Source organism: Phascolarctos cinereus, unplaced genomic scaffold (assembly GCF_003287225.1).
Source record: "Phascolarctos cinereus isolate Bilbo 61053 unplaced genomic scaffold, phaCin_HiC Scaffold_4;HRSCAF=312, whole genome shotgun sequence".
NCBI classification, from domain to species: domain Eukaryota; kingdom Metazoa; phylum Chordata; class Mammalia; order Diprotodontia; family Phascolarctidae; genus Phascolarctos; species Phascolarctos cinereus.
Genome location: NW_027555847.1, coordinates 175,350,179 through 175,374,929, shown reverse-complemented (window position 1 = coordinate 175,374,929; position 24,751 = coordinate 175,350,179). Strand labels below are relative to the sequence as shown.

General features: G+C 39.0%; 1 protein-coding gene across 1 annotated transcript in view; it reads right to left on the bottom strand.

Moving 5' to 3' along the window:
- The window catches only part of ABCC1 (ATP binding cassette subfamily C member 1 (ABCC1 blood group)), a 134,864-nt gene that overhangs the window by 46,156 nt on the left and 63,957 nt on the right, over window positions 1-24,751 (bottom strand). The window contains 7 exon segments of the mRNA XM_021001820.2: window positions 2,318-2,405; window positions 3,498-3,644; window positions 13,103-13,306; window positions 15,110-15,202; window positions 17,317-17,478; window positions 19,524-19,701; window positions 20,607-20,837. Coding sequence (XP_020857479.1) covers window positions 2,318-2,405; window positions 3,498-3,644; window positions 13,103-13,306; window positions 15,110-15,202; window positions 17,317-17,478; window positions 19,524-19,701; window positions 20,607-20,837 — 1,103 coding nt within the window.

Sequence of the window (24,751 nt, the reverse complement as noted above, 5' to 3'; positions counted from 1 at the left end):
AAATTCCTATGGCCATGACTGCTTCTGACGCTAATCTTAGAACTTAACCATATTCTCTGTTACATTAACATTTCTACATGTCATGAAGTAAATCTCATTTCAATAACCACAGAGTGACGAATTTGGAGTCAAAAGACCTGGGTTCTAATCCCAGTGTTACCAATTACTAACCTCTCTGGGCCTTAGTGTCTCATCTGTAAAATAAGGAAGTTGGCCTAGATGGACCCTCCCAGCCCTCAATCTGTGATGCTGTGAACTACATGATAGGAAGCTTGAGGTCAGAAACCATGCTTTATACTCATTATTTCTTATAGACTCAGTAAAGTAATAAGCATACACCAGACACTCAGACATCTGTTCAATGAAGGAAGAAATTTTCTATGCAAGATATGTATCTCATTTGATAAAGGAAAACTAACTGAATAATTGACAACTTAACCTAAATTTTTGTTACCAAAAAATTAAGAAAATAACAAAATATTTAAGAAAATAAGAAAGGCTCTATCTCCTGTAAAACAGGGAGAGGTGCAAGGTCCGGCTGACAGCTGGTATCTAGTTGCAGATGATGATGACAATGATGATTGTGACAATGATGATGACACTTACACAACAGTAGTTTAAGGCTTACAAAGCAGTTTACAAAGATTATCTCTTTTGATTCTCACAATAACTCTGTAAAGTAGATGCTATTATTATCCCCATTTTGCAGATGGGGAAACTGAGGCTGACTATATGACTTGCCTAGCTTCACTTCACCTACATACTCCAAGAGTCTGAGGCAGGATTAGAACTAAGGTCTTCCTGACTTTGGATACAGCGCTCTAGACACTGTGTCGCCTAGATGTCTTCTCAGGTTCACAATTAAAAAGTGGCATACCATCAGTTGGGGAATGGCTGAACAAGCTAGGGCACATGCTTGTGATGGAATACTACTGTGCTCTAAGAGATGATGAGCAGGAAGGTTTCAGAAAAACCCAGGAAGATTTATACAAACTGATGCAAAGCAAAGTACGCAGAACCAGGTGAATACCGTACACAGTAATGGCAATATTGGCAATACTGTACAATGATCCAACTGTGAATGACTTTCTCACCAACACAGGGATCCAAGACAATTCTGAAGGACCTATGATGAAAAATGCCATCCACCTCCAGAGAAAGAACTGATGGACTCTAAATGCAGACAGAGGTGTTAATTTTACTTTATTTTTCTTGGGGTTTTTTTATTTGTGTTTACTTTCATAACATAACTAATAAGGAAATATGTTTTGCGTGACTACACATGTATTATTTTATTAAACTGCTTGCATTCTCAATGACAGGGGAGGGGAGGGAGAGAACTCGGACATCTCAAAATTATAAAAAAAATAAAGGTTAAAAATTTGTTTTCACACATAATTGGGAAAAACAAAACATTAAAATTTTCAAAAATTTTTAAAAATTTTAAAAGAAAGATTCTAAGAAAAATAGGGGGAGCAGATTCATTTCAGTAAGTCAAAATAATGGCACCTAAAATGGACATTTTAAAGCAAGGGTTCTTAGAACCTGGGGTCCACAGAACGCCCCCCATGGGGGGAAGGGGGGGACTAATGGATAGATTTTAAGGGTTGCAGGGGTTAATGGACAGACTTCAAGGGTTCTGTGAACTCAGGTGGGAAAACAATTTTATCTGTATTTCAATAATTTATTATCTATGTATTTTATTATAGGAATTTAAAAACATTCTGAGAAGGGGTCCACAGGCTTCACCAGACTAGACAAAATGATTAAGGATGTCTATAAATTACTCAAGAGAGATTCTGCATGCTGAGATTTTTAGACACCTGAAGGTAGTAAGCTTCAGCAGTAATGAGAAACCTTGCCCCCATCCTCCCCAAGTTTCAACCCACACAGTTTCATAGACAAATTTGACTTGAGAAGAGACAGCATCCTTCCTGTGCTATGTAGGATTTGACTCTAGGCTGACAGAGAGAACCATAGCGCCAGGCGTAAAGAAGACTGAAACCTGAGTATATCTGCCCTGAGCTAGAAAGACAGGAAGACAAAGCAGGCAGCTCTATCCCTGTTAGAATGTTCACACTGCAGGCATCCCTGTGGGACTGGGGAGAGGACGAAAATTCAACAAGGTACTAGCAACAACATTCTCCATATCCCATTCTGCCCTCCTCCCTCCCCTTGGCATTTTCCTCTGTGCTAAGCAAACGTCAGGGTAGAGCTAAATTACAAAGAAAGCCAAGAAAAAGAAGGGGTGTGGAGGGGAGAAGGAGGGAGTGAAAGCCAGTGCGTCCTGACACAGCGAGAGAAAACAAACACTCACCATCTTTGATGGGCTTTCTCACTATGCTGTCTGGCTCCAGTTCTTCGTGGGAAAGGAATATCCTGAGGCGTTTCAGGGAAACACTTGCCTAAACAGACAATAATTATAGGTGGTGGTGGCTGTTCTTTTTAAAAATAGCATAAGATTTATAAGCTGCCTTAAAAAAAAAAACCTTTATAAGAGAAGCTTTTCCTCACCCATCAGCTGTCCCCCTACCAAAAAGTAAGAAAGATTATCAACAGCCCCAAATTTCAGTCTGATGGCCATGAGTTTCCTTGATGCCTGACAGAAGCCCCTCAAACACTCCAACGTTTCATTGTGGGAGCTACCTATGTGCTCCTCAAAGTGCTCAGCCTTTCAAAAGCCAGCCTGCCCAGCTACAAGCAGAACTTGGGCAATTCATTCTGACTTGTGGGTTTATATATGGCTTCATTTAAGCTAGTGGTTCTGACATGTTCACTTCCAATGGCTTTGAGTCTATGTTTCAGTTCTTAAAAAAAAAAACCCAACACACACAAAGCCACAGAACTAGGTCCCATTCACTGAATTCTTCTAAAACTGAAGTTTGCAGGCAAACAGACCTATAAGAGAGGTTGAAACCTTGGTTAAAAGTGTGGAGATGCTTCTGAAACTCTACTTCAAGGATCTGGGACTTCATGTACGAGGGCCACCTCTTCCAACAATACTGAGGCCTTCTTTGGTAGATATTTCCACAAGTTACTTATGTGGGTGAGAAAATTCAAGAACTGATGGCCAATCACCCAGCAAAGATATTCTCTGAACTCAGCTAGACTGGTCCATGGATAACAGGCATATGCAGGTATGGGCCATCACCTGTCAGACCTTGTAGCTGCTGGCATAGACTTTGAGAACCCAGAGTCAGCTCTATGCCCTGTGTGAAGGACAAAACACATAAAGCTAAAGTCCCAGGGCTTCTTCCTTGTAGTTACTTCCAAAATCCCCACATGCCAACCTCCAACTATAGCTAACTTTTAACATGTAGATATGGCTCAAGGGCTCTTTGAGAGGGAATCAAAATACTATATAACCTTGTTTGAGGAAGTTGTAACATATAGGAAAAAGGAGTGAATTGGGGCTGTAGAGAAATGCTTTTTTAAAAAACAATGTTTTTCTAAGAATTCCTTATCTTTGAAATCATATACCCAGTCTAGACTTGTACCTGTACAATGCTGCTAATGACCATTGGAAGAATATTCAGGGGAAACCGGAGGATGTTGAATAAGGCCAGGGAAACAAAAGCTTTCTGGGCATCCAGGATGTTGTTCTTATCTACTGTCACATAGACTGCAAAAGTAGACAGTGCCACCTGAAAACAAAAGATAAAAATCTCAGTTTTCTCCCTCAAAACTCACAATCTTATTCATGATCACCAACCACATTTGGTGCTTCCAGACTCTACCAACTGGCATGTGGGAAAAACAATAGCCACTCTCTTTTATTTTTAGAAGACCAAGTACTCTGCATGTATCATCTCATTCAATCTTCACAACAATCCCGTGAGATAAGTTAGTATAAGTAGCAGTAGTATACTTTTTACAAATGAGTAAACGAAGGACTGAACGATTAGGACAGGTGGCTATTAAGTGAAGGAGCTGGGATTTGAACACTGGTCTTTTGACTGTTAAATCTACTCTACCATGACAGCAAGGTACACTAGTCTTCAAGCAATGCCCCTCCAAAAAATAAAAAAAGTCAAACAAATAGAAGAGCTCAAAGACAGGAAATGATAAAGACCAAATGTTTCCTTCTTGACCTCTCTGTAGAACTTTGACACAATCATCTTCTCCTCCCGGATACTCTCTCTTCTCTGGGTTTTCATGACTCTGCTCTCTCCTGGTTCTCCTCCTCCCTATCTGTATTCATAGTCTCCTTTGCTGGATCTTCATCCACGCCATCAGCCCACTACTAACAGTAAGTATCCCCCAAGGTTCTGTCCTGGGCCTCCTTTACTTTTCCTTTTTATCTTGATTAGTGATCTTCATAACTCCTAGGGGGTTGAGTGATCATCTCTAAGAAGGTGATTCACAGAGTTAAACAGATAGTCCTTATCTCTCTCCTGAGCTCCAATCCTGCATCACCAACTGCCTTTTGGACATGTCAAATCTAAAAGTCCCAAGGAGCAGCTAGGTGGTGCAGTGGATAGAGCATTGGCCCTGGATTCAGGAGGACCTGAGTTCAAATCCAGCGTCAGACACACAATACTTTTTAGCTGTGTGACCCTGGGCGAGTCATTTAACCTCAATTGCCTCACCAAAAACGCAAAAAAAAAAAATTTCAAAATGTCTAAGACAGAACTCATTCTCTTTCTTCCTAAACCCTCCCCTTTACTGAACTTCCATATTTCTCTCAAAAGCACCATAAAGTTTATAACCTCAGTATAATCCTTGACTACTGACATCACTCTCCCTCATTCTGCATATCCAACCAGTTGCTAAATCTTGCCATTTCTACCTCTACATCTAGTACCCTATCCTTTTCATCTATTCACAGGGACATCACCTTATCTTAAGCGCTCGATGCTTCTCCCATAGCCAGCTTCAATGGCTTCCTATTTGGTCCTTTGCCTCAAGTCTCTCCCCACTCCAGTCCATCTTCCATACTAGCTGCCAAGTGATTTTCTTAGTGATCTTCCTTAAGTGCAAATCTAATCATGTCCCTCCTCTACTAATGATAAATTCCAGTGGTTCCTCATTGCCTCTAGGACACAACATAAATTGCACTTGTCAGTTTAAAGAGCCCTTCATAACCTGACCCCAATCTACTTTTTCCAAGCCTCCTCACTGCACAGTACTCTCCCATGGATCCAGTCAAACTGGCCTTCTCTCGTTTCTCATCTTGTTCGCTCCATCTTTTGTCCCTTAGCTTAACCTCTATTTTCCTCAACGACACATCTTAAGCACTACCTCCTACATGAAGCATTTTCTGATTCCCCTAACTGCCAAATCTCCTTCCTCTAAAATTACCTGGTATTTATTCTTTTTGCATTTATTTAGTACAGACTTATACCTTCATTTTCCTCCTGGCCCTGACTTTCTGGATTTCAGAATCATGCCTTCTCTATCACTAGCTCATCCTGGAACTTTCCTCACCAACTGAGGCCTCCTTGCCATAAAATAGCCTACTACCCATGGGGCCTGCTCCCCTTTGAATATTTCTCCACAAGACCCATCTCCCTTCTCCTACTAGTGAGCTCCTTCTCAAGCCTCAATTTCGTGGAAGGGCCTAGATCACCCTGCCTTCATTCTCCCTCAGGCCTTGTAACCATCTCTCTGGACTTCAAAACCATCCCCCAGTGCCAGCTACCTTGCCTCCTTCCCCTTTGATGGATGGTTTCCCCCATCAGAATGTTCATTTTGCTCGTAATTGTACCTCTGGTACTTAGTACATTGATTGGCATATGATAAGTGCCTAATAAATGCTTGTTTTCTTCCTTCCTTATATAGACTACTCCGAAAGTCTTGGCTCTAATACTTTAAAACTTTACTAAGATTATATGTGAATATAATGTGCATTTGTTGTCCGCATTGATAAAACATAGGGTTCTGAAGAGTGAGGATTGTTTCATTCTTTCATTTGTATCCCCAGTCCCTAGTACAGTGCCTGGAACATGACAGATGCTTAATGCTTTCTGAGTAATTAATGGACCTATCCTTTACTGTGCCCTATGAAGCTTTCCCACGAAAATAAATCCGGGGGGGGGGGGAAGAAAAAAGAAAATAAATCAAGGGGGAGAACGAGGCATACATTTTTGTATGTGGGAATCTATTTTGCTTGACTGAATATTTGTTACAAGAGTTTTGTTTTTCTCTTTTTCAGCTGGTGGAGGGGGAGAGGGGGGAAGAATGAGAAAATAAATGCTTTTTAATTGGAAAGTTTAAAAAATAAAATGAATACTAATAGGAATGTATGTGTATAGCCTATATCAGATTGTGAGCCACCTTGGGGAGAGAGATGGGGAGAGAGAGGGAGAAAAATTTAAAACTCAAAAGGTTATGGAAGTCTGGATCTCACCTATGCCACTAATTGGATGGCTTTTTTCAGTTGATTGATCCACTCCAGGCTGGCCAGTTTTCTCACCTTCCCATAAACATTCCATTTTTATTCACACCTTTTCAATTCGTGTTCTCATCAGTTCCAACAGAATGGAAGACCCTGTTTTCATCTCTTAATGAAATCTTACCTATCCATAAAGGTTCAGCTTTAAGTCCCACATGCCATGTACCCTTCCCAGAAGACTCAAGCCTGTGATCTCTCCTTGTCCTGACTTCCTACAATACTTTTTCCATACCATACATTATGGCACTTTGTCACATACTGCCTCTTCTCCATTCATACATATATGATTTGCCTTGCCTCTCCACTGAGTTACTGGGTAAACTCTTTAAGGGAATGATTATGTCCTATATGCTTTGTTTCCTCGGAAGGATCAGCACAGCGAGAGTAACTTAATATGTACCTTAATCACAGCCTGTTAAATTCAATACAGAGTAATGAAAATTTTTTTAAAACCCTCAAAGAATGTATCCTAATGATAATGGGTCAATGGCATCATATTTGAAGATTAATTAGTACATTGCACACACCAATAGTTTGATGTAGAAATACATGAAACTGAATAGGAAAACAAATGAGGATGAGGGAGGAGAAGTTAAGACGTGAGATTATAGCACAGAAGGAATAGTCACAAGTAAAACAACCTTCCTAAGTCTGAAGTGGGGATTAAAAGTGGAAAAAAAGAAAAGAACTGGATTCTAAGGGCATGCCTTAGATTGCCTGTTGGACAACTGGGGAATGGTTGAACAAACTGTGGTATATGAATATAATGGAACAGTATTGTGCCATAAGAAAAGACAAGAGGATTTGCAAGAATCCTGGGTAGTGTGAACCAATATAAGTAAAGTGAGTAAAACTGGAAGAAAAATGTACACAAGGACTGCAGCAATGTAAAGAAAAACAATTTTGTTAAGACTTAAGAACTCTGATCAACAGAATAATCAAACACGTCTCCACATGACCTATGATGACGCAGGACAACTACCTCCCAACAAAAGGTAAAAGAATCAAAGGGTAGAACCAAATATTTTTGGACAAGGATAATGCACGGATTCATTTTGCTTGACTATGCTTATTTCTTACAGGATCTTTTTCACTTTCTCTTGGTTATTATTAATTAGGGAGATGTTAAGGGAAGAGGGTTAACAAGTGATGGCCCCCAAAAAAGAGCCACTGAAATTTTTTTAAAATGTATACAAGATAAAAGGAAAGTCTGGAAGAAGCAGGACAGGTTTGAAAGTAATAGGTCAAATATAATACTGTTTTACGCAAGCAACACAAAATGGAGATTCAGTTTCGTGTCCTCTTTTTGTTTTCTACTGGGTCTACAAAAATACTCCTTTTTCTGGTACCTAAGTTCAGAATTTTTTAAGATATGAAAAAAAAGATTATCACATTGCATGGCAAGATAGTTTTTAAAAGGGTGAAAGAACTGGGATCAATATCTTAGGGTGCACCAAGTTATCAAGTTAGAGACTGAGGAAGGATGCAAAAAATACTACCCTACTTCTCCCACAATTTTTTGCAGGGAGAAAAGTCCTAGACACCCACACAAACTCCTTATCATACACCCATATACCCACTAAGAGTAATATGTCATCCTTTACAATCCAAGTAAAAAGTACCAACCCACCACCATACCAAACCATGATCTTTAGAGCTGTTTGTCCAACAGAGATGATAGGTTTGATCTGAGCCATCCGTTGTAGGGGTATGAGGAGGGCTTTATTTATAAATGAAGGTGATATGAAAAATGAAGATAAAGATTTTTCTTTTAAAAAGTCTAGCTATGCTTTTTTCATTAAAGGCAACAGAATTTAAACATTTTTGTTGATCTTTTATTTTATAAATATATCCTTATACCTCACAAAGAAATTTTTAAAAGGGAGGATAAAGCAGTTCAGCAAAACTAACCAATACATCAACTGAATTCTGACAACAAACTTTTCTATTTCTATAAAGGGAAAGAAATGTCAGTGAATAAGTATTAATTAAGCACCTACTATGTGTCAGGCACTATATTAAAGCATTAGGGATACAAAGAAGGGCAAAAACAGTCCCAGCTCTCAAGAAGCTCAGTCTCTCAGGGAAGCAAACAAATCCATACAAACAATCTACTGACAGGATAAAAGACATTCTCTCAAAAGAAAGGCTTGAACATTAAGGAAGACTGGGAAAGGCTTCTTGAAGACTTTAGCTGAGACTTGAAGGAAGCCTGGCGGTAGAGATGAGAAGGAAGAGTGTTCCAGGCACAGGGGCCAAACAGTGAAAATGCTCAGACTCAAGCAATGAGGTTTCGAATGTAAGAAACTGCAAGGAGACCAGTGTCACTGGACGGCAGAGAACAAGGTATAAGAAGACCAGAAAGATAGGAAGAGACCAGGTTATAAAGAGCTTTAAAAGCTAAACAAAGTTTTTATATCTGATGCTGGAGGTAACAGGGAACCACTGGAGTTCACTGAATAAGGTAGATGACATGACCACACCTGGCCTTTTGGAAGATCATTTTGAAAGCTTGAAGATGAACTGGAGAAATACATTTTCTCATCTTTTCTTTGGGGCCAAGCTTGGTTATTATAATTACAAAGCATTCAAGTGGGACTTTTTTGTTCTTTCCATTTATGTTATTGTAGGCCGACTTTAAACACAGCAGGCTATACTTTCAGGGGGGGAAAAAAGCATATAAAAAAATGGGTTGGTAATATTCCCAGTGCCAGCACCTACATCCCAGTCTCCTGTCTTTCATCACACCTTCATCTATATAAACATTTCATTGGCATTGAAGGGAAAGAATCTTCCAGTGAAAAGAACATTAAGGTCTCTTCAAACAGAACAGAACATATTTTATCCTAATGTAGTCAGAGGCCTCAGCGGTCAAGATTTACTGCTTTTCCAGCTCTGACTCTGCTTCCAGGCTGTTTTATGCAAAAGGTCTATTTGGAATGGATTATATCTTCTAAGCACAATCATACAACCAGCACTTTAACTCCACTACATCCCCCCTGCCAAAAAAAAAAAAAATTAAGCTACAAATTTAAAAGTCAAGAAGGAATGCACTATCTTTCTTCCAACTCCCTCAGAAGCCTCTCTACTTGTTTTCGAAACCAGAAGGCATGGTAGGAAAAGATGACTAAGACTGAAAAGTTGGGCTGACACACCCATAATGATTGGTTTCACTGAATGAAGCAAAATGCAAAACAGGGATTTCTGGGAGAACCTCCTCTCTCTGTCCAAAAGTAAGAAATCATGAGGCATGTTTTTTCTTGCATCATCCTCTTCAGTCAATAAGCATTTATTAAGCACTTATTACAGGCCAGGCATTCTCTAAATGCTGGTGGGACAGACAGAGGGGTAATGAAAATAAAAAGCATGCTACCGCTCAATACTGTAACAGAATGACTTAGGGAAAATAGAAGATCTGGCATTTGAATCTAGGTCCTCTGGACAATTCCAACCTAGAAAAGTACTGAGATCATTTACTCCACCACCATCATACCCCCAGTCTCCACCACTATTTAGAAGATAAGGAAACTCAAATAAGGAGCAAATGAGATAATTTTGTAAAGTGCTTTGCAAACCATAAAGTGATATACAAATGCTAGCTATTATTATTGCTATTATTGCTACTGAAGACAGATGAAATAATTTGTCAAGGCCACACTATCCCTGATTTGTAAAGCTAGAATTAGAATACAGTTCTCCCAACTTTGTGTTGTTGTTATTTCTTTAAGCTAGGCAATGGGGTTAAGTGACTTGCCCAGGGTCACACAGCTAGGTAAATGTCAAGTGTCTGAGGCAGGATCTGAACTTAGGTCCTCCTGACTCCAGGGCCGGTGCTCTATCCTGACTTTTAATGCCATGCTCTACTACACAGTCTGGTTTCTTCATTTATTTGTTCAATCACCTATTTGTTAAGCACCTACTGTGTACAGAACATTGTATAAGGCACAGTAAGAGATGCAAAAGTTCAGATAAGACACCACATTTGTTATCACAGAGCTGTTAAGGGAATAAGTCACATACATAATTATACACCAGTATATGGTAAATATATTAGAGCTGTTATAAGATAAAAGTAGGATCAGAGATTCAGACTGGAAAAGGATACTGAGGGTTATCTAGGCCAATCCTTATATATTACAGACGAGGAATCTGAATCTCAGAAGGCATAAATGCCTTGCCTAAGGTCATACAGAGAGTAAAGTGGCAGAGCTGGGACTTTGTTTAACCCAGGTTCTAAATCTCTAGGGCCAATGATCTTTCCATGAACCAACACTGCTTCTATAATTACACAAGAGCTGAGAAGGAAGATCCTTACCAACAGATGGAAAAATTTCAAGGGAAGGTGGATCTGAGTTGGGCTTTAAAGGATGTGGAAGAACGTAAAAGGTCAATGTGGAAGGAAGGACATCTCAGGCACAGAAGACAGTATGAGCAAAGGAACAGGGTCAGAAAAGCAGAGCTACCAAAGAGTAGTTCTTCTGGGCTGGAGCATCATGAGACTCTTTACACAAGACGATGCTCGAATTCAGAATGCCTAGAAAGTCCGACAAAAGAGCTTGATTTTTACTGAGGTCACAGAGAACCCTTAGACGGGTTTAAACAGAAGTACGTGATAAGATCTATGCATAAAGATGATGTTGGTCACAATATGACAAATTGACTAACAGTAACTCTTAATTATACTGTTCTTTAAAATTTGTAAAGTGCTTTCCTCAAAATCTCAAAAATCTTAATACTTTTACTATTAGGTATCTAGGTTATACAGTCAGAAAGACGAGTTCAAATCCTCACAAACCCTGAAGCCGGTACTATAAATATCCTCATTCTTCAAATTAGGAAACTGAGGCATAAAGACCTTATATGACTTGCCCAGGGTCACAGTAAGTATCTGAGGCAGGATTTGAACTCAGGCTTTCCTGACTCTAAGTTCAACCTTCTACGCATTGCACCACCAGAGAATGGGCTCCAAATAAACTTTCCTAACACTTCATATGCCTGAAATAATTTTGGAAATTACCCTTTAATCTTACAGTTCTCTCAATCTAATAATCCCAATTTTTTTTCAAGCTTTCTATGCATTTCCCTTTTCACAATCTTTTATTTTATTTCACTTTTTTTCCCTTCAAGTCCCTGTTATAGGTTGGAAATAGCCTTTGGATTCAAATGGATACTGAGTCAATATATCCTAGAACCTTTGAATTTTGGAGCTAGATATTACCATGGAATGATCCATTCTCACTCACCCATTTTACTCATGAGAAGACTGAGACCCACAGATAATTTGCTCAGGGTCACACATGTGAGGCTGTAGCAGAACTAATATTAAGACCCAGGTCAGTCTCTAGACTCCTCATCCGACGTTCTTTCTGCCAAGCCGTGCTAAGGCTAAATGAAATCTAATTGCAGGCAAATATCCATTTGATTGCAGTATGTTGTTTTTGGATAGGTAGGACAGTCTGGGTTTGGAAGGCTATTATATTCATGGTTGTTTATTTCCTCCTCTCTATTAATCAGCTGAATAAGCATTTATTAAGTTCCTACTATATGTCAACCATTGTGCTTGGCCCTGGGGCTACAAAGGCTGAAATGTTAAAGCCCCTGCACTCAGAGACTCATACTCTATTGGGAGAGACAATATGTACATGCACGAACATATCCAAAACATGTACAAAATAAATACAAGACAATTTGGGGGCAGAGGCACTAAAAGCTGAAGCAAGAGGGAATGGCTTCACAGAGGAGGCAAACTTTGAGATGAGCCCTGAAGAGAAGGAGGAATTCTAAGAGTCAGAGGTTAAGTGGGAACGTATCCCAGGCGTGAAGGATAACCTAAGCAAAGGCACAGAGGTGGGAAATGTCTAATTGTATGGGAGAAGCAGCAAGAAGGCCAGTTTTGCTGGCCCACATGGCATACTGCTAATCCTTGGAAAGACTGGAAACAGGTGGGGAAGGTAAGATTTAAATGCCAAATAGAGAAGTTTGTGCCTGATTCTAGGGAAAACAAGACACCACTGGAGTTAACTGAACAATGGAATGACATGGTCTGATACGTTCTCTCGTAAAAATCACTTAAGAGGGCCTATGTCTGCAATTTAGCTATGTTCCCACCAAAGCAGACTATGGTCACATAATTTTTCTGAATAGAAAAACCTATTAATGCCTTGTTATATTTAGAAAACTCTATTTATGTAGAAAAAGCAAAACTGACTACCATCAAGTGATTCATCCTACACCTACTAAGTATTGCTATTTGTTAAAATGAGCAAAAACTTATTGAAAAGAAAGAGTTGCATTTGTATTTAGATGATCTGGGTTCAAATCCAATTCTGCCTCTTGCTATACAACTCCGGACATCCCATTTAACTTCTCTGGACCTCAGCTTTCTCATCTATAAAATAATGTTGTTAGACTAGATGACTTCCATGATACTCTGGAGCTACAAATGGAATAGTTTAGAGAAAGATTTAAAGAAATGCAAAAACCTAGGAACAATACGGTATTTTGATAAATAATCTTCAACAGTTATCAAGCTCTGCTTAAATATGTTTTTATATTCTTTTTGATATCATCTCCTGTCAGTTTCAAGCTGGCCTTATTAAGAACTTCCTTTCACTGATGACTCCATCTCACCAAGAAGATCTGAACCACTGAAAGTGGGCTCTAACCTTTAAATGAACTAAGGACAATTTTCCTGTTGACCTCACTTACCAGGAAGGGTGTGCAGACCCAGGTGAAGGTCCCTACAGCTGCCAAGTAAGCAGATTTCTTAAGCACCTTCAGCTCCTCCTGTCTGATCTCCAACACTTTCTCCTTGAAGGCCAACTCCCAGGCATACAGCTTCAGGACTTTGATTCCATTGAGAATTTCATTCATCAATTTAATCCGATTGTCTTTGCTCTTCATGTGGGCCACCTTTAAGAGAAAGACAATTAAAAATTAAGTGGGAACTTCAACTCAGGCATTCAGAAGTACACTGTACTAGTTAACTACTCAAGCGATCCTGTCACTTTTTACTACCACGTTTTTAAAAGGGCCTTCATTAAGGTGGAAAACTGCACTAATTACTCCTAATGAAAATGTTCATTTCTCCCAAGAACAGCTATTAAGCGATTCCATTTTTTTCGCCCCAAGAAAATGCCTGATCTCATAAACCACCTAAATCACCTAAAATTTGTTGCACAAGTCAACTTCAATGCAGCTACCAAATTTAGACAAAAGGAACAAGGTCAACAGAGGACTTCTGAGTTACTAGGGAACTAGGGCTCTAATTTGTATGTCATCCTGCTAATTTTTTTTTATCCTGATAATTTTTTCACTGCCCAGAATGCAGTGAATGCCCTGAAAAGTTTACTCAGAGGACTTTTGTCACCAAACGCAGGTCGGACAAAAAAAAGAAAGAAGAAAGCTTGGTTAGATCTGACCAAGGTGAGGCAACTGTGAGGCACTTGAGGTTGCTAATGGCACCGTCACTCACACCTCTTAATTTCCCCACTTCTTCCTTCTTTTCCTCCATTTCTCTATTTCGGGGGTGAGGAACCTTCAGCCACGAGGCCACACGTGGCCCTCTAGGTCCTCAAGTTCAGCCCTCTGACTGAATCCAAACTTCACAGAACAAATCCCTTTAATAAAAGGATTCGCCAAAGGTTCCCTAACCCTGCTCTATTTCCTTCATTGTTTTTCCTCTCTGTTTATCTCTTTTCCTTTCTCCTCATGATCACTGGGATTAATTAGGAGAACAAGGATGCTGACCATAGAAAGGGATGTGGGGTGAGAGTGAGAGGTCATCACAATTGGAATTTCATTTTTTTCCTTCCAAGGCCCCCTGAAGGAAGACAATAACATCGCCAGAATACAGATAATCTTTAACTTATACTTGAGAGTTGATTCGCTGTTCTTTTAAGTGATCCGAACTAACACTAAGATTTATTTACGAAAAGTCTGACAAGTTAAAGGGAAAATCCATACTATAGACACCTAGAAAAAGAACCCAAAGCCTCCCTCAAGCCCTTCATCTCACACAGTTTTGCACTTTTACTCATCTTTAAAAGCAGATTTAATTCCATGGACATCAGTTACCTCTGCAAGGGGGCTACTGAAGACAAGCTTGAATAATGGACAAGACTGGTGCTTTGAACCTAAGCTGTGACACTTTGAAAGCATAAGACTCACACAGCCCAGCCAAAGACTACACCTCTCCTCTAATGACATCCCACTTACAGACAGGCCTTCTGCTTCACTGGCAGGTGACTTATTTGTCTCTCCAGAAGCCAAGAGGGAAAAATGTGAATTATAAACAAAAAAGGCAAAGCCAGGAATAGTCCATTTAGTTTTCTGCTGGAGGTGGGGGACAGGGAGGGTTTCCCCTTTGGGATGAGAGCTATTAATTTAAGGAAACTTGCTCATTAAGGACAGGGTGAGAACCAAGGCAGTTCCAAGACCCACCACCTAATCGGAGAAGGCAGTCTCTGAAGAGCATGACATTCTGTTCCCTCAAGGCTGGGCCCTGGAATTCATCCGCAGGATTCCAAGATCATGATCTCCAAAAATCGCAGCCAAGTCCTCACATTCTAAATTCCATAAGTAACCTGGAATCTATTCTGTACTCCTTCAAGCTCTTGTTCTAAGTCAATAATAGGATTTTTATCTGAGTAAAATTTGCAGAGGAGGAGAACATTACTAAGCCCAGCCTGGGGCTCTCATCAGCAGAGACCTTACCTGATAGGTTTTGGTCTTCATGGCCATTACAGCATTGAGGGGAACCATAAGGATCATGACAGCCACTCCAGCTAACACAGAAGGGCCTAAATTCTACGGCGGGGAAAAAAAAGAAAAGGGCAATTAAGAAGAAGTAATCGCCCTGAAAGAATCCTACCTATATGAGGGGAGTTCTTTGAAACGGGCGACTGATCAACAAGATCCAAACATCTACAACAGTGCAACAGGAATATACAAGAATTAACGCCTCCAAATGTATCATCTGCTACAAAATACAGACCTCAGGCAAAGGTTTCATTACTCAAAATCTGTGCTTGGTAACCCCTCTAGGCACTACCTGTAAATACTGACATATGTCCTTCTTTTGGATGTCTCTGAAGACAAGTATTGACTCCTTGAGGGCAGACTGATTTCGGGAAACAGCAAAAATAAATCAATAAATTATTCAGCACCCAGGGGCATAAATAAATGAGGTGATGGTTAGAAGGGCTGGGATCAAGTCAAATTATTAACGCAGTCCAAATGATAGAGCTGCCAGTCCAAGTACAAGGAGTATCAAAGTAAAAAGTCTATTTTCGTCACATAGCTCTTGGGCCTACCAAAAGTGGTTTGGGCAACAGCAGCAACATTGGAACAAGTCACCAGTGTGACTGACCACACTCACTCGCATGTCTAAGGTCTGATTTGTTTGCTAAATATTCAGTTTCTGTCTCTGTGTTTTGTGGTCACACCTCATCTCTTGTCATCTTTCCCTTTCTATGGACACATTAAGGGCCAGAATGCTAATACAAGGTATATTAAGATAAACTTAATAAAAGAACATGCCCCAAACAGGGTAAAAATCAGATTGTCAAGAGGAGGAATAAAACAACAGAAACTGGCAAACAGGCACAAGAACTCACCTTTCTCCAAAAACATTCAGAGAAAAGAAAAGAAAAAGATTAGCAACCTGACTACTGATTATACTTAATTGTTACAAGAAAGGGCTTGTCTTTTCTTTTCTTTTTTTTTGGGGGGGGGAATGTGGAAATATAGTGATAGTGATACTAAAAAAAAAGGAAGGAAAAGGTGTTAACGAATCATTAGAAAACATTAAACAGAAAAAAAGCAGAAGTTCAGGAGACACACAAAAAACAGGGTAGCATTAGAATTACCATATTGAATTTGAATCATACTCTCCCTCCTGCCCCCCAAAAAAAAACCACCTCAAGCCATACACAGCAAGGAAAAAATTAAGTTGGACCTAATAAAAGTTCACTGTTTCATATAAAATCCCCTTTCTGCTTTTCATTAGACAATGAAATGTTCATACTATTAAATGTTCAAGTCCATAATAAAAATGAAATCTAAAAACAAATGAATTTAATTGAAAAAAACTGAACTAGTAACAATGCACGAAGAAACTCAGAAAACAATATATATGACCACAACATTAACTGAAAGAGAAACAAGAGCAAAACAATGGAAATGGAATGCTATGAAATAATGATCAGCCTTGGTCCCAAAGAAGAGACAGAATGCAGCTCCCCACCTTCTTTGCAGAGGTAGAAAACTATGTTTGGAGACCACTATATACAATGTTGGATTTAGTTGTCATGTTGGTTAATGTAATATCGCTGGACTCATTTTTTTCTTCTTTTCTTCATTTTTATTCTTTCTTATAAGAGATGGCTCTCTTGTTGCAAGGAGAAAAGGCATAGGAAAATTTGTAGGTAATATAAAAAAAGAGGTCAATACATTTTTAAAAAACTTTTTTTAAAGTACTGACTACCAAAAAACTGGGGAATCTTTCCTACTTAAGACACCCAAAATGCTCTACTAGAGGGAGTGTGGCATAGTGGATAGAGCGCTACAGTTGAGGTCAAGAAGACCCAAGTTCAGATCCCACCTCTGACAATCACCAGCCATGTGAGGCAAGTCACCCAACCTCTCTGAATTTGTTTCCTTGTCTGTAAAATTGGAATGATGATAATATGTACCTACCACCTAGGCTCAAAGGAGATCATGTGCATTTAGACCTTTGCAGAACAAATGCCAGCTATCATACTTGACCAAATAAAAAAGGATGGAAACACATACTGTTTCACCATTCTGAAGTTTGAGAGAGAGGACAAAGAAATCTCACAATGCCCCCAAGCTCAAGTTATTGCTTTTATTGAACACAATCATAACAGCTGAACAATAAAGGAAAAGCAACAAGTACATACCAGCCATAGCAGGTAGAGAGCCAGGATGACCTGCAGGGGGGCTGACCAGACCATGTTAATGTAAGTGGCCAAGTCCATGAATCTCTGGGCATCTACAGACATGAGGTTCACTATTTCCCCAACAGTGGAAGACTTTCGGGCAGAATTTGTAATCACCAGGGCCTAAGGGAAAAAGCAGAAGATAGGATGACTGGGCATACCAGATCAAGGCCACATCTTGTTCAGTTTGCAGATGCTGTGGCTTCTCTAAGGATGGAGCCATTTGGTAAAAAAAAAAAAATAATTCAGGGCATTTTACCAAACTATTACCTGAATTTATAACGTGCCTGTTTCTTTTCCCCTGAAGGGTTTGTAAGCTTCTAATCTCCCTAGCATCCCAGAAGGCAGCTCACAGAGTCTTTACAATGGAAAGGACTCTAGAGGTCTTTGAGTTCAGACTCTGTCCCATCACTCCCCCCACCTCCCAATGTAAGAAACCCCTCTACAACATTCAGAAACAGGTAGTTTTATCCAGGCTTCACTAAAGTGGGAAAAGACAAAATCAAGAGGATACATAAAAGAGCACCCAAAACATATCAGTTACTATATAACTCAAAGAACATATAACCTACGTAATGACACTCCAAGCTGCAAACATAAATGACATGCCTAACATCATGTGCAGTAAAGTAATGGTAAAAACCATTACTAAACTCAGACCTCCACAAATCATTTTACCAAGCCTTTCAACAAACACTACTGTCTATTAATAAAGACTGTATGTTAATGGCTCATACACATTCTACATGCTAACCTAGGAAATCACCCTCCCTAGTATGGCCAGGTACCTAACGGCACTCTTCCCCCTTCCACAAACTTAACATTAATCCACCCTCATCTTAACAGTTCCAGAAACTGAATTTAAAATCTATCCCTTGAACAAAATAGATGTTGCCCTTCAAATGGATGATGGTTAAACAAAGTGTGGTCCATGAATGCTAATGGAATATTGCTGAACATAATAAAGGACGGATATGAAGATACACAGAAGCATGGGGAGACATACAAAGTGGTACAATGTAAAAAATAAGCAGAACTGACATAAGAATTATATACAGCAATTATAATACAACAATGTAAATGGAAGTACAAAAAGCCCCAGACTGAACATTTCGTGGCTGCAATGATTAAGATTGGCCTTAAAGAAGAGATTACAAAAGGCACCTCCCTTCTTTCTTTGCAGAGTCAGGGCACTGGCATGTACAATATTGTATAAACTGCTGGACTTGGTTAATTTTTTGGGTAGTTTGTCTGAACTGCTTTTTTTTTCTCTTTTTATTTTTTCTTACAAAGAATGTCTCTCTAGATACAGGAAGGTAGGAATATATCTGAAATGAAAGTCATATAATAGCAAAACATATCAATAAATTTTTTTTAAATGACATCAAAAATGTCTAACATTTTATGCAATATTCTACACCCATAGACTTCAATCTCTGCAAATGAGCAGAGTATCCTCTCCTATCCCTTCTTTGGGAACAAGCTTGCTCTTTATGATTTCACAGTATTCAGTTTCAATTATTTTGGGGGAGCTGTTCTTCCTATGACATTGTTATAGTGACTGTCTATATTGTTTCATTATAGTAATTGTTTCTTACAGCACAGTGATATTCCATTACACCAATATGCCACAATTTGTTTAAGTATACCCCAGGGAATGGGCATTTACTGTGTTTCCAGCACTTCCAGTGCTGCTATAAATATTCTAGTGCACCTTTCTTTTCCTCAATGACCATCTTGGGGTATATGCCTAGCAGGGGAAACTCTATGGACATTTTAGTCCCTTTATTTGCTTAATTCCAAACTACTTTCCAGAATACCTATAACAATTCACAGCTCTAACTACAATGCACTGGTATATATTACGTCTTTCCTCAACTCTCCTAATTTTTTTCTGCATCTTTTTTCTTTATTTAAAAAAAAACTGTCATATGGGATGGCTCTCTGAAAAAGAGAGAAGGGGAAGGGATAAAGGAGACAAGCTATGTGAGGTAAAAACAAAAGTATTAATAAAAATATATTAAAAATATGAGCAAAAAAAAAAAGTCCTTGTACAAGAGCTCACTGAAGCATCACGTAGATTCTGCACCTCAGGGTCAAAGGGACAAGAAATTAAAGATAACAGAGATAACTTGCTCATCTGTGCCAGGGAATTTTTAACTTGTTACCTTGCGATAGACGGCCCCAATAACAGCAGTTTTGATTCTCATTCCACTCACAAAGCAGATATGGAAGTACTGGTGCAAAACCAGGGTTTGTAGGCAGGCGCTCACAAAGAGAAGTGCTGTATACAGGTATCCCTGCCAATCAGGAGCCTCCTTGTCATTCACAAAATTGATAAGCAATCTGTAAAGGAACAAGGAAGGCTCATTAACTCAGGCTGAAGAGGCAACAAAACTCACAACCTCCATACAAAATGTAGAAAGTGCCAACAACCAAGTTACACATATGCCTAACCTCTTTAAAGACAAAAAATAAAATTAAATAAAACTTGGGGGAAAGGTGAGGTGCAGAGTGGTGGAAGTAACATAGCTTGAGTGGCAAAGTTTTGGGTAAATTCAGAGGAACAATTCAGAAAAACTCTGCCTCACAGCCTCTCTGGTAAGCCCAGATGCCAACCTCCAAGACTATAGGAACACAGGACTTAAGAGCCACAGAGTTACAAAGGAAGGAATCAAAGAGTCTAGAGTCGGGGAGGGATCTTAAGAGATTCTCTAGTTGAACTACTTCATTTTACTGATAAGAAAACTGAGGCCCAGAAGGGTCAAGTAACTCACCAAGTAATATGGCAAATTAGAAGAGCCAAGAGTCCTCTGACTCTAAAATTCAGTGATCTTTCTACCATTCCACCTCCATGCCCAGCACTTAGAATGGTGCCTGGCACACAGCAAGCACTTAATAAATGTTTAGTGATTGATGCCAAATCTGAGGCCCAGGAAGGACAAAACAATGAGAAATACAGCTTGTCTAAGGGTTTTATAATGCTTCTGAACACTAATATAAATAGAAGACTTCTTTCTCAACAACATAGCATGTGTAGCAAATAAGGGCCGTACTGATAAATGTATGATAGACTCATTGCAGTTTTTAAAAATGAAACATAGTCTTACATTATAGCATTATTTTCATGAGTTATTCAGTATCACTACTCCAATTAATGCTCCCTATAAGGAGCTTGACCAATGATAGCCAAGAGAAAGGGCTGAACAATGAAAATAAGAGAGGGAATCTCAAAAGGGAAGGGGTCTTACTTTAAGATCTCAGGGCCTGCAAACATCATCAGGTCATGCAGTGCTTTAAAAAGGAAGCTCATGAGGAAGTAAGGCCCGAATGTTTTATATAACACCTTAAACAAAGAGGGCTCCTTCTCCCTCTGAGTGGGCTTCACAATTAGGGCTTCAACCTCTTCATTCAAGTCTCCTTTGGAGCCTCTTTTTGAATTTTCTGAATCCTTGGGGGAATACACAATCTTTACAGGCTGCCTAAAAGACAGAAGGAAAGCAACGTAGTTAAGTAATATGCCCCAGTTACCACAATATTACCCTAGCAAAGAAATGTGCCCGATAGGCCCTCACAGCCAGCCCCCCATATCTGGATTACTGCAATAGCTTTTGAGGTCCTGACTTATAGTTCTTTGACTCTTTCCAATCTATCTTGTAGATAATCATCTAAAAATACCTAATTTTTCCCTATCACTACCCCACACAAAAAGCTTCAATGGCTCCCATATGTCTACAAGATAAAAATCCCACACAGCATATCTAATATTCATTGTTTTATATCAATAATATCAAACTCTCAAAAGAAACTGATCTCTGAAAGGCATGCTCACTTAGAAAATCACAAATTAACATTATCTAGTGCCACTGAGTCATTTCAGTCATGTCCAACTCTTCATGACCCTGTTTGGGGTTTTCTTAGCAAAGATACTACTACAGATGAGGAACCGAGGCATGTAGGGTCAAGTGACTTGCCCAGGGTCACATGGCTAGTTAGTGTCTGAGGCCAGATTTGAACCCATGAAGATGAGTCCTCCTGATTCCAAGCCCAGTGCTGCTCTATCCACCAAGCCATCTAGCTGCCCTAACATTAGTTATATGGTACTATTTTTTTTATATATTTTGTTAAACATTTCCCAATTACAATTTAATCTGAGTTGTGCAGCTGTGAGTTTGACATCTATTTTATACAATCCAACTGTAGCCTCTCTATTCAGACTCATCTCTTGCTACTCAGTGAACACAAATATAGCATGCTCTTTCTCAAATCCCTACCTTTCCTTCTATTACTTGTTACTAGAATTCCTTTCCCCTACTCTCTCCATCTAGCCAAATCCCACATATCCTTCAAGGACCTAAAAATGTCACCTCCTCCATGAAGCCTACCTCATCATGCTATCTGCTCAGATTTCTTTCTTCTCTAACCGATTTTTGTCTGTACTGCTTGTTTTGATAAGCTATTATACTATCATATGTGGCAATTTTACTTTTTCATTATATCTGTTCAGCCAAAGTGTATAAATGTATGTATGTGTGTGTGCATAGATATACAAACACATATACAAATGTACATATGCATGTATATGTTTTGGATATATGCATACATACACTATATATGTATACATATATATATATATATACAATATGCATATGTATCTATACACATGCTATATCTATCAATCTAGTTGAATATTTAAGTTCTTTATCATTTGGTTTTTTTCTGCTTGAGAACAGGAAGGGGACTATGTGGAGGAAAGGAATGGTCCCTCAATTAATTTTTTTCCAGTTTTCCAATTTTACATTGCTCATTTGCCCAGTCACTACTACCAAGAAACATCATCTATTCTTGGCCTTTTTCGCTTATGGGACATGGGAGAATACAAAGTTAGGAAGATTGGATACCAGAAGAAAGAGAAAAGACCCAGGGAAGAGAAGACAGGAGAGTAGTGTAGAGTAAAAGATATAGGGGGAGGAGGGTGTGTGTGAAAGGAATCTGTTAAGACTGAGTCAAGGAGAAGAATATTCCAGATAAATGAGAATTTACATCAAGGAAAAAATTAGAAAACATCTCATATAGAGGAAGAGGAGATATTAGGGCGGTTAGAAGGGACCTATGCCAGGTAACTGGGTTTTGGGCCAAAGCAAAGCAGAATGTACAAGGACAGAAAATACATTAGGTTGTGCAGGCCCAGAGAACGTGAGAAAACCACCAGGGAAAGCAGGAGCCCCAGTTCTACAAACCAGTACGAGACTGGCTTCAACAGCCTTCTAAGATGGAACACAATCTTGGGAAGTTAACAATTTAACTATTATTCTGGAATATATTTCAGTTGTCATGGCTAGAGAGAGAACTTCTTTCCTGAGAAACTGGATGAGTTATCTGTTAAAGAGAAAGAATCTGAAGAAATGTTTCATGAGAAAACGGAGTTTTTAGCTCTCCTTTTGTGGGGGAAAAAAAATATCACGAAGAGAAATCTTGAGAAAAGATTTTAAACTTACATCTGTAAGAGATGAATAGTGAACATTTCCAGAGTTAATTATTAAAGGTTAACTGGTTGTGTGACTTTTCTCACAATTAGTATACTGTAAATAATCATTTCTCTTTTTTTCACTGGTCATTGCTCAGTCGTTAAACAGTAAAGCCAGTAACCTTGAAGCTTATTTAAGCTTAGGAGATTGAGGGGAGGAAAGTAGGGGTTATGTATAAATGAACAAGAGTATACAGGAATAGAGGTTTCTCTGGTTAACTGAATAAAGGATATTTAATAAATTACAGAGTCGACTCAGAGCTAACTGATTAATGAGACCCTCCAAGTTTGGTAATTTGTGAAGAAATAGCACAATACATCTCTTGATTGCCTTGGGGATAAAGAAGAATAAGGGCCCATTTCCCACAGTGATAGAATCTTGGCCAGAAAATTTACCCTACCACCATCCCTATGGCTAGCTTCTTATGGCTACCTAAACCCCAGGACAAGGACAGAGCACAAACAAGTCAGAAACTAAGTCCTCCCTTAGGAATACAACCCAAAACTAGGCAAACTCTGGTTTCAACAGCTATACCCCATATTTCCCCCTCTCAAAGCCAAGAACATGATCAGGTATCTGTAAACACAACCAATCATACAACCATATATACACTTTCCCCAGCATAATAACTGGACACTCATACCAAGCAAGTAAGGCACAGAAACCCCACAGCTTACTCTCCCAACAATCAACAATGGCTGAAAGTTGTGTCTTCCAAATAGGATTTCCTCTGCCTATTTAAAGAGCATGCTACTGATATAGCAGCAGCTGCTCCTGTATTTCTGATTGTTTTCCCAGTAGCATCAGTGAGAGCTGCACAAATCCATTGACACCTTTTTGCCTGGTCCCCCTTACGATTGGAAGTATGAGTTACCATGCCAAGGAAGGGTTCAAGTTGTAATACATAGCTGAGAAGGAGAGCTCCCCCTGCCCCGTGTGTGTGTGTGTGTGTGTGTGTGTGTGTGTGTGTGTGTGTGTGTGTGTATGTACATACATATGTATGTACATATGTGTGTGTGTGTATATATATATATATGTATGTATCTATATGGAGACAGAATTCACAATCTTACCTTAATCAATGCACCACACCAGTGGTTCTCAAAGTGTGGTATTCAGACACCTGGGGGTCTCTGAGACCCATTCAGAGGATGCATGTAGTCAAAACTATTTTCATAATAACACTAAGACGTCTGTTAAAATACTGTCTATTGCCTATTAAATACTGCTATTAAATATTGTCCATTAAAATACTGCTTTCTTTTCCAACTAGATATTTGTGTAAGGCCAGATTTTCTTCATATACTTTAACCAAAACAATGTATCACAACAGATTGAATGCAGAAGCAGGTATGAGAATGCAGCTGCCTTTTACTACACCGGACACCAGAGAGACTTGCAAAAATATGTAAAACAAATCACTCTATTTTTGTTTCAGAACATATTTTTTCATAAAAAGTGCTGTGTTAACATGAAATTGGATTTATTATTTTTAATGAATTGATAAATATTTTTAAAATTATCAGTTTTTAACTTTGATGGACTTAGCCCTTCTAAGCAATGCAATGATCTAAGACATCTCCAAAGGTCTCATGATGAAAAATGCTATCCACATCCAAAGAAAGAACTCTGGAGTTTGAATGCAGATCAAAGCACACTATTTGCTATTTTTTTTCTTCTGTTGAGTTTTGTTTCCTCTTTCTGCTGCTATTGGTTCTAATTCTTACTTACAACATCACTAATGTGAAAATATGTTCAATAGAAATGTATATGTAGAGCCTATATCAGATTGCACGTAGTCTTGAGGAGGGAGAGGGAGAAAAATGTAAAACTCAAAAGCTTATGGAAATGATTATAGATAAATCAAA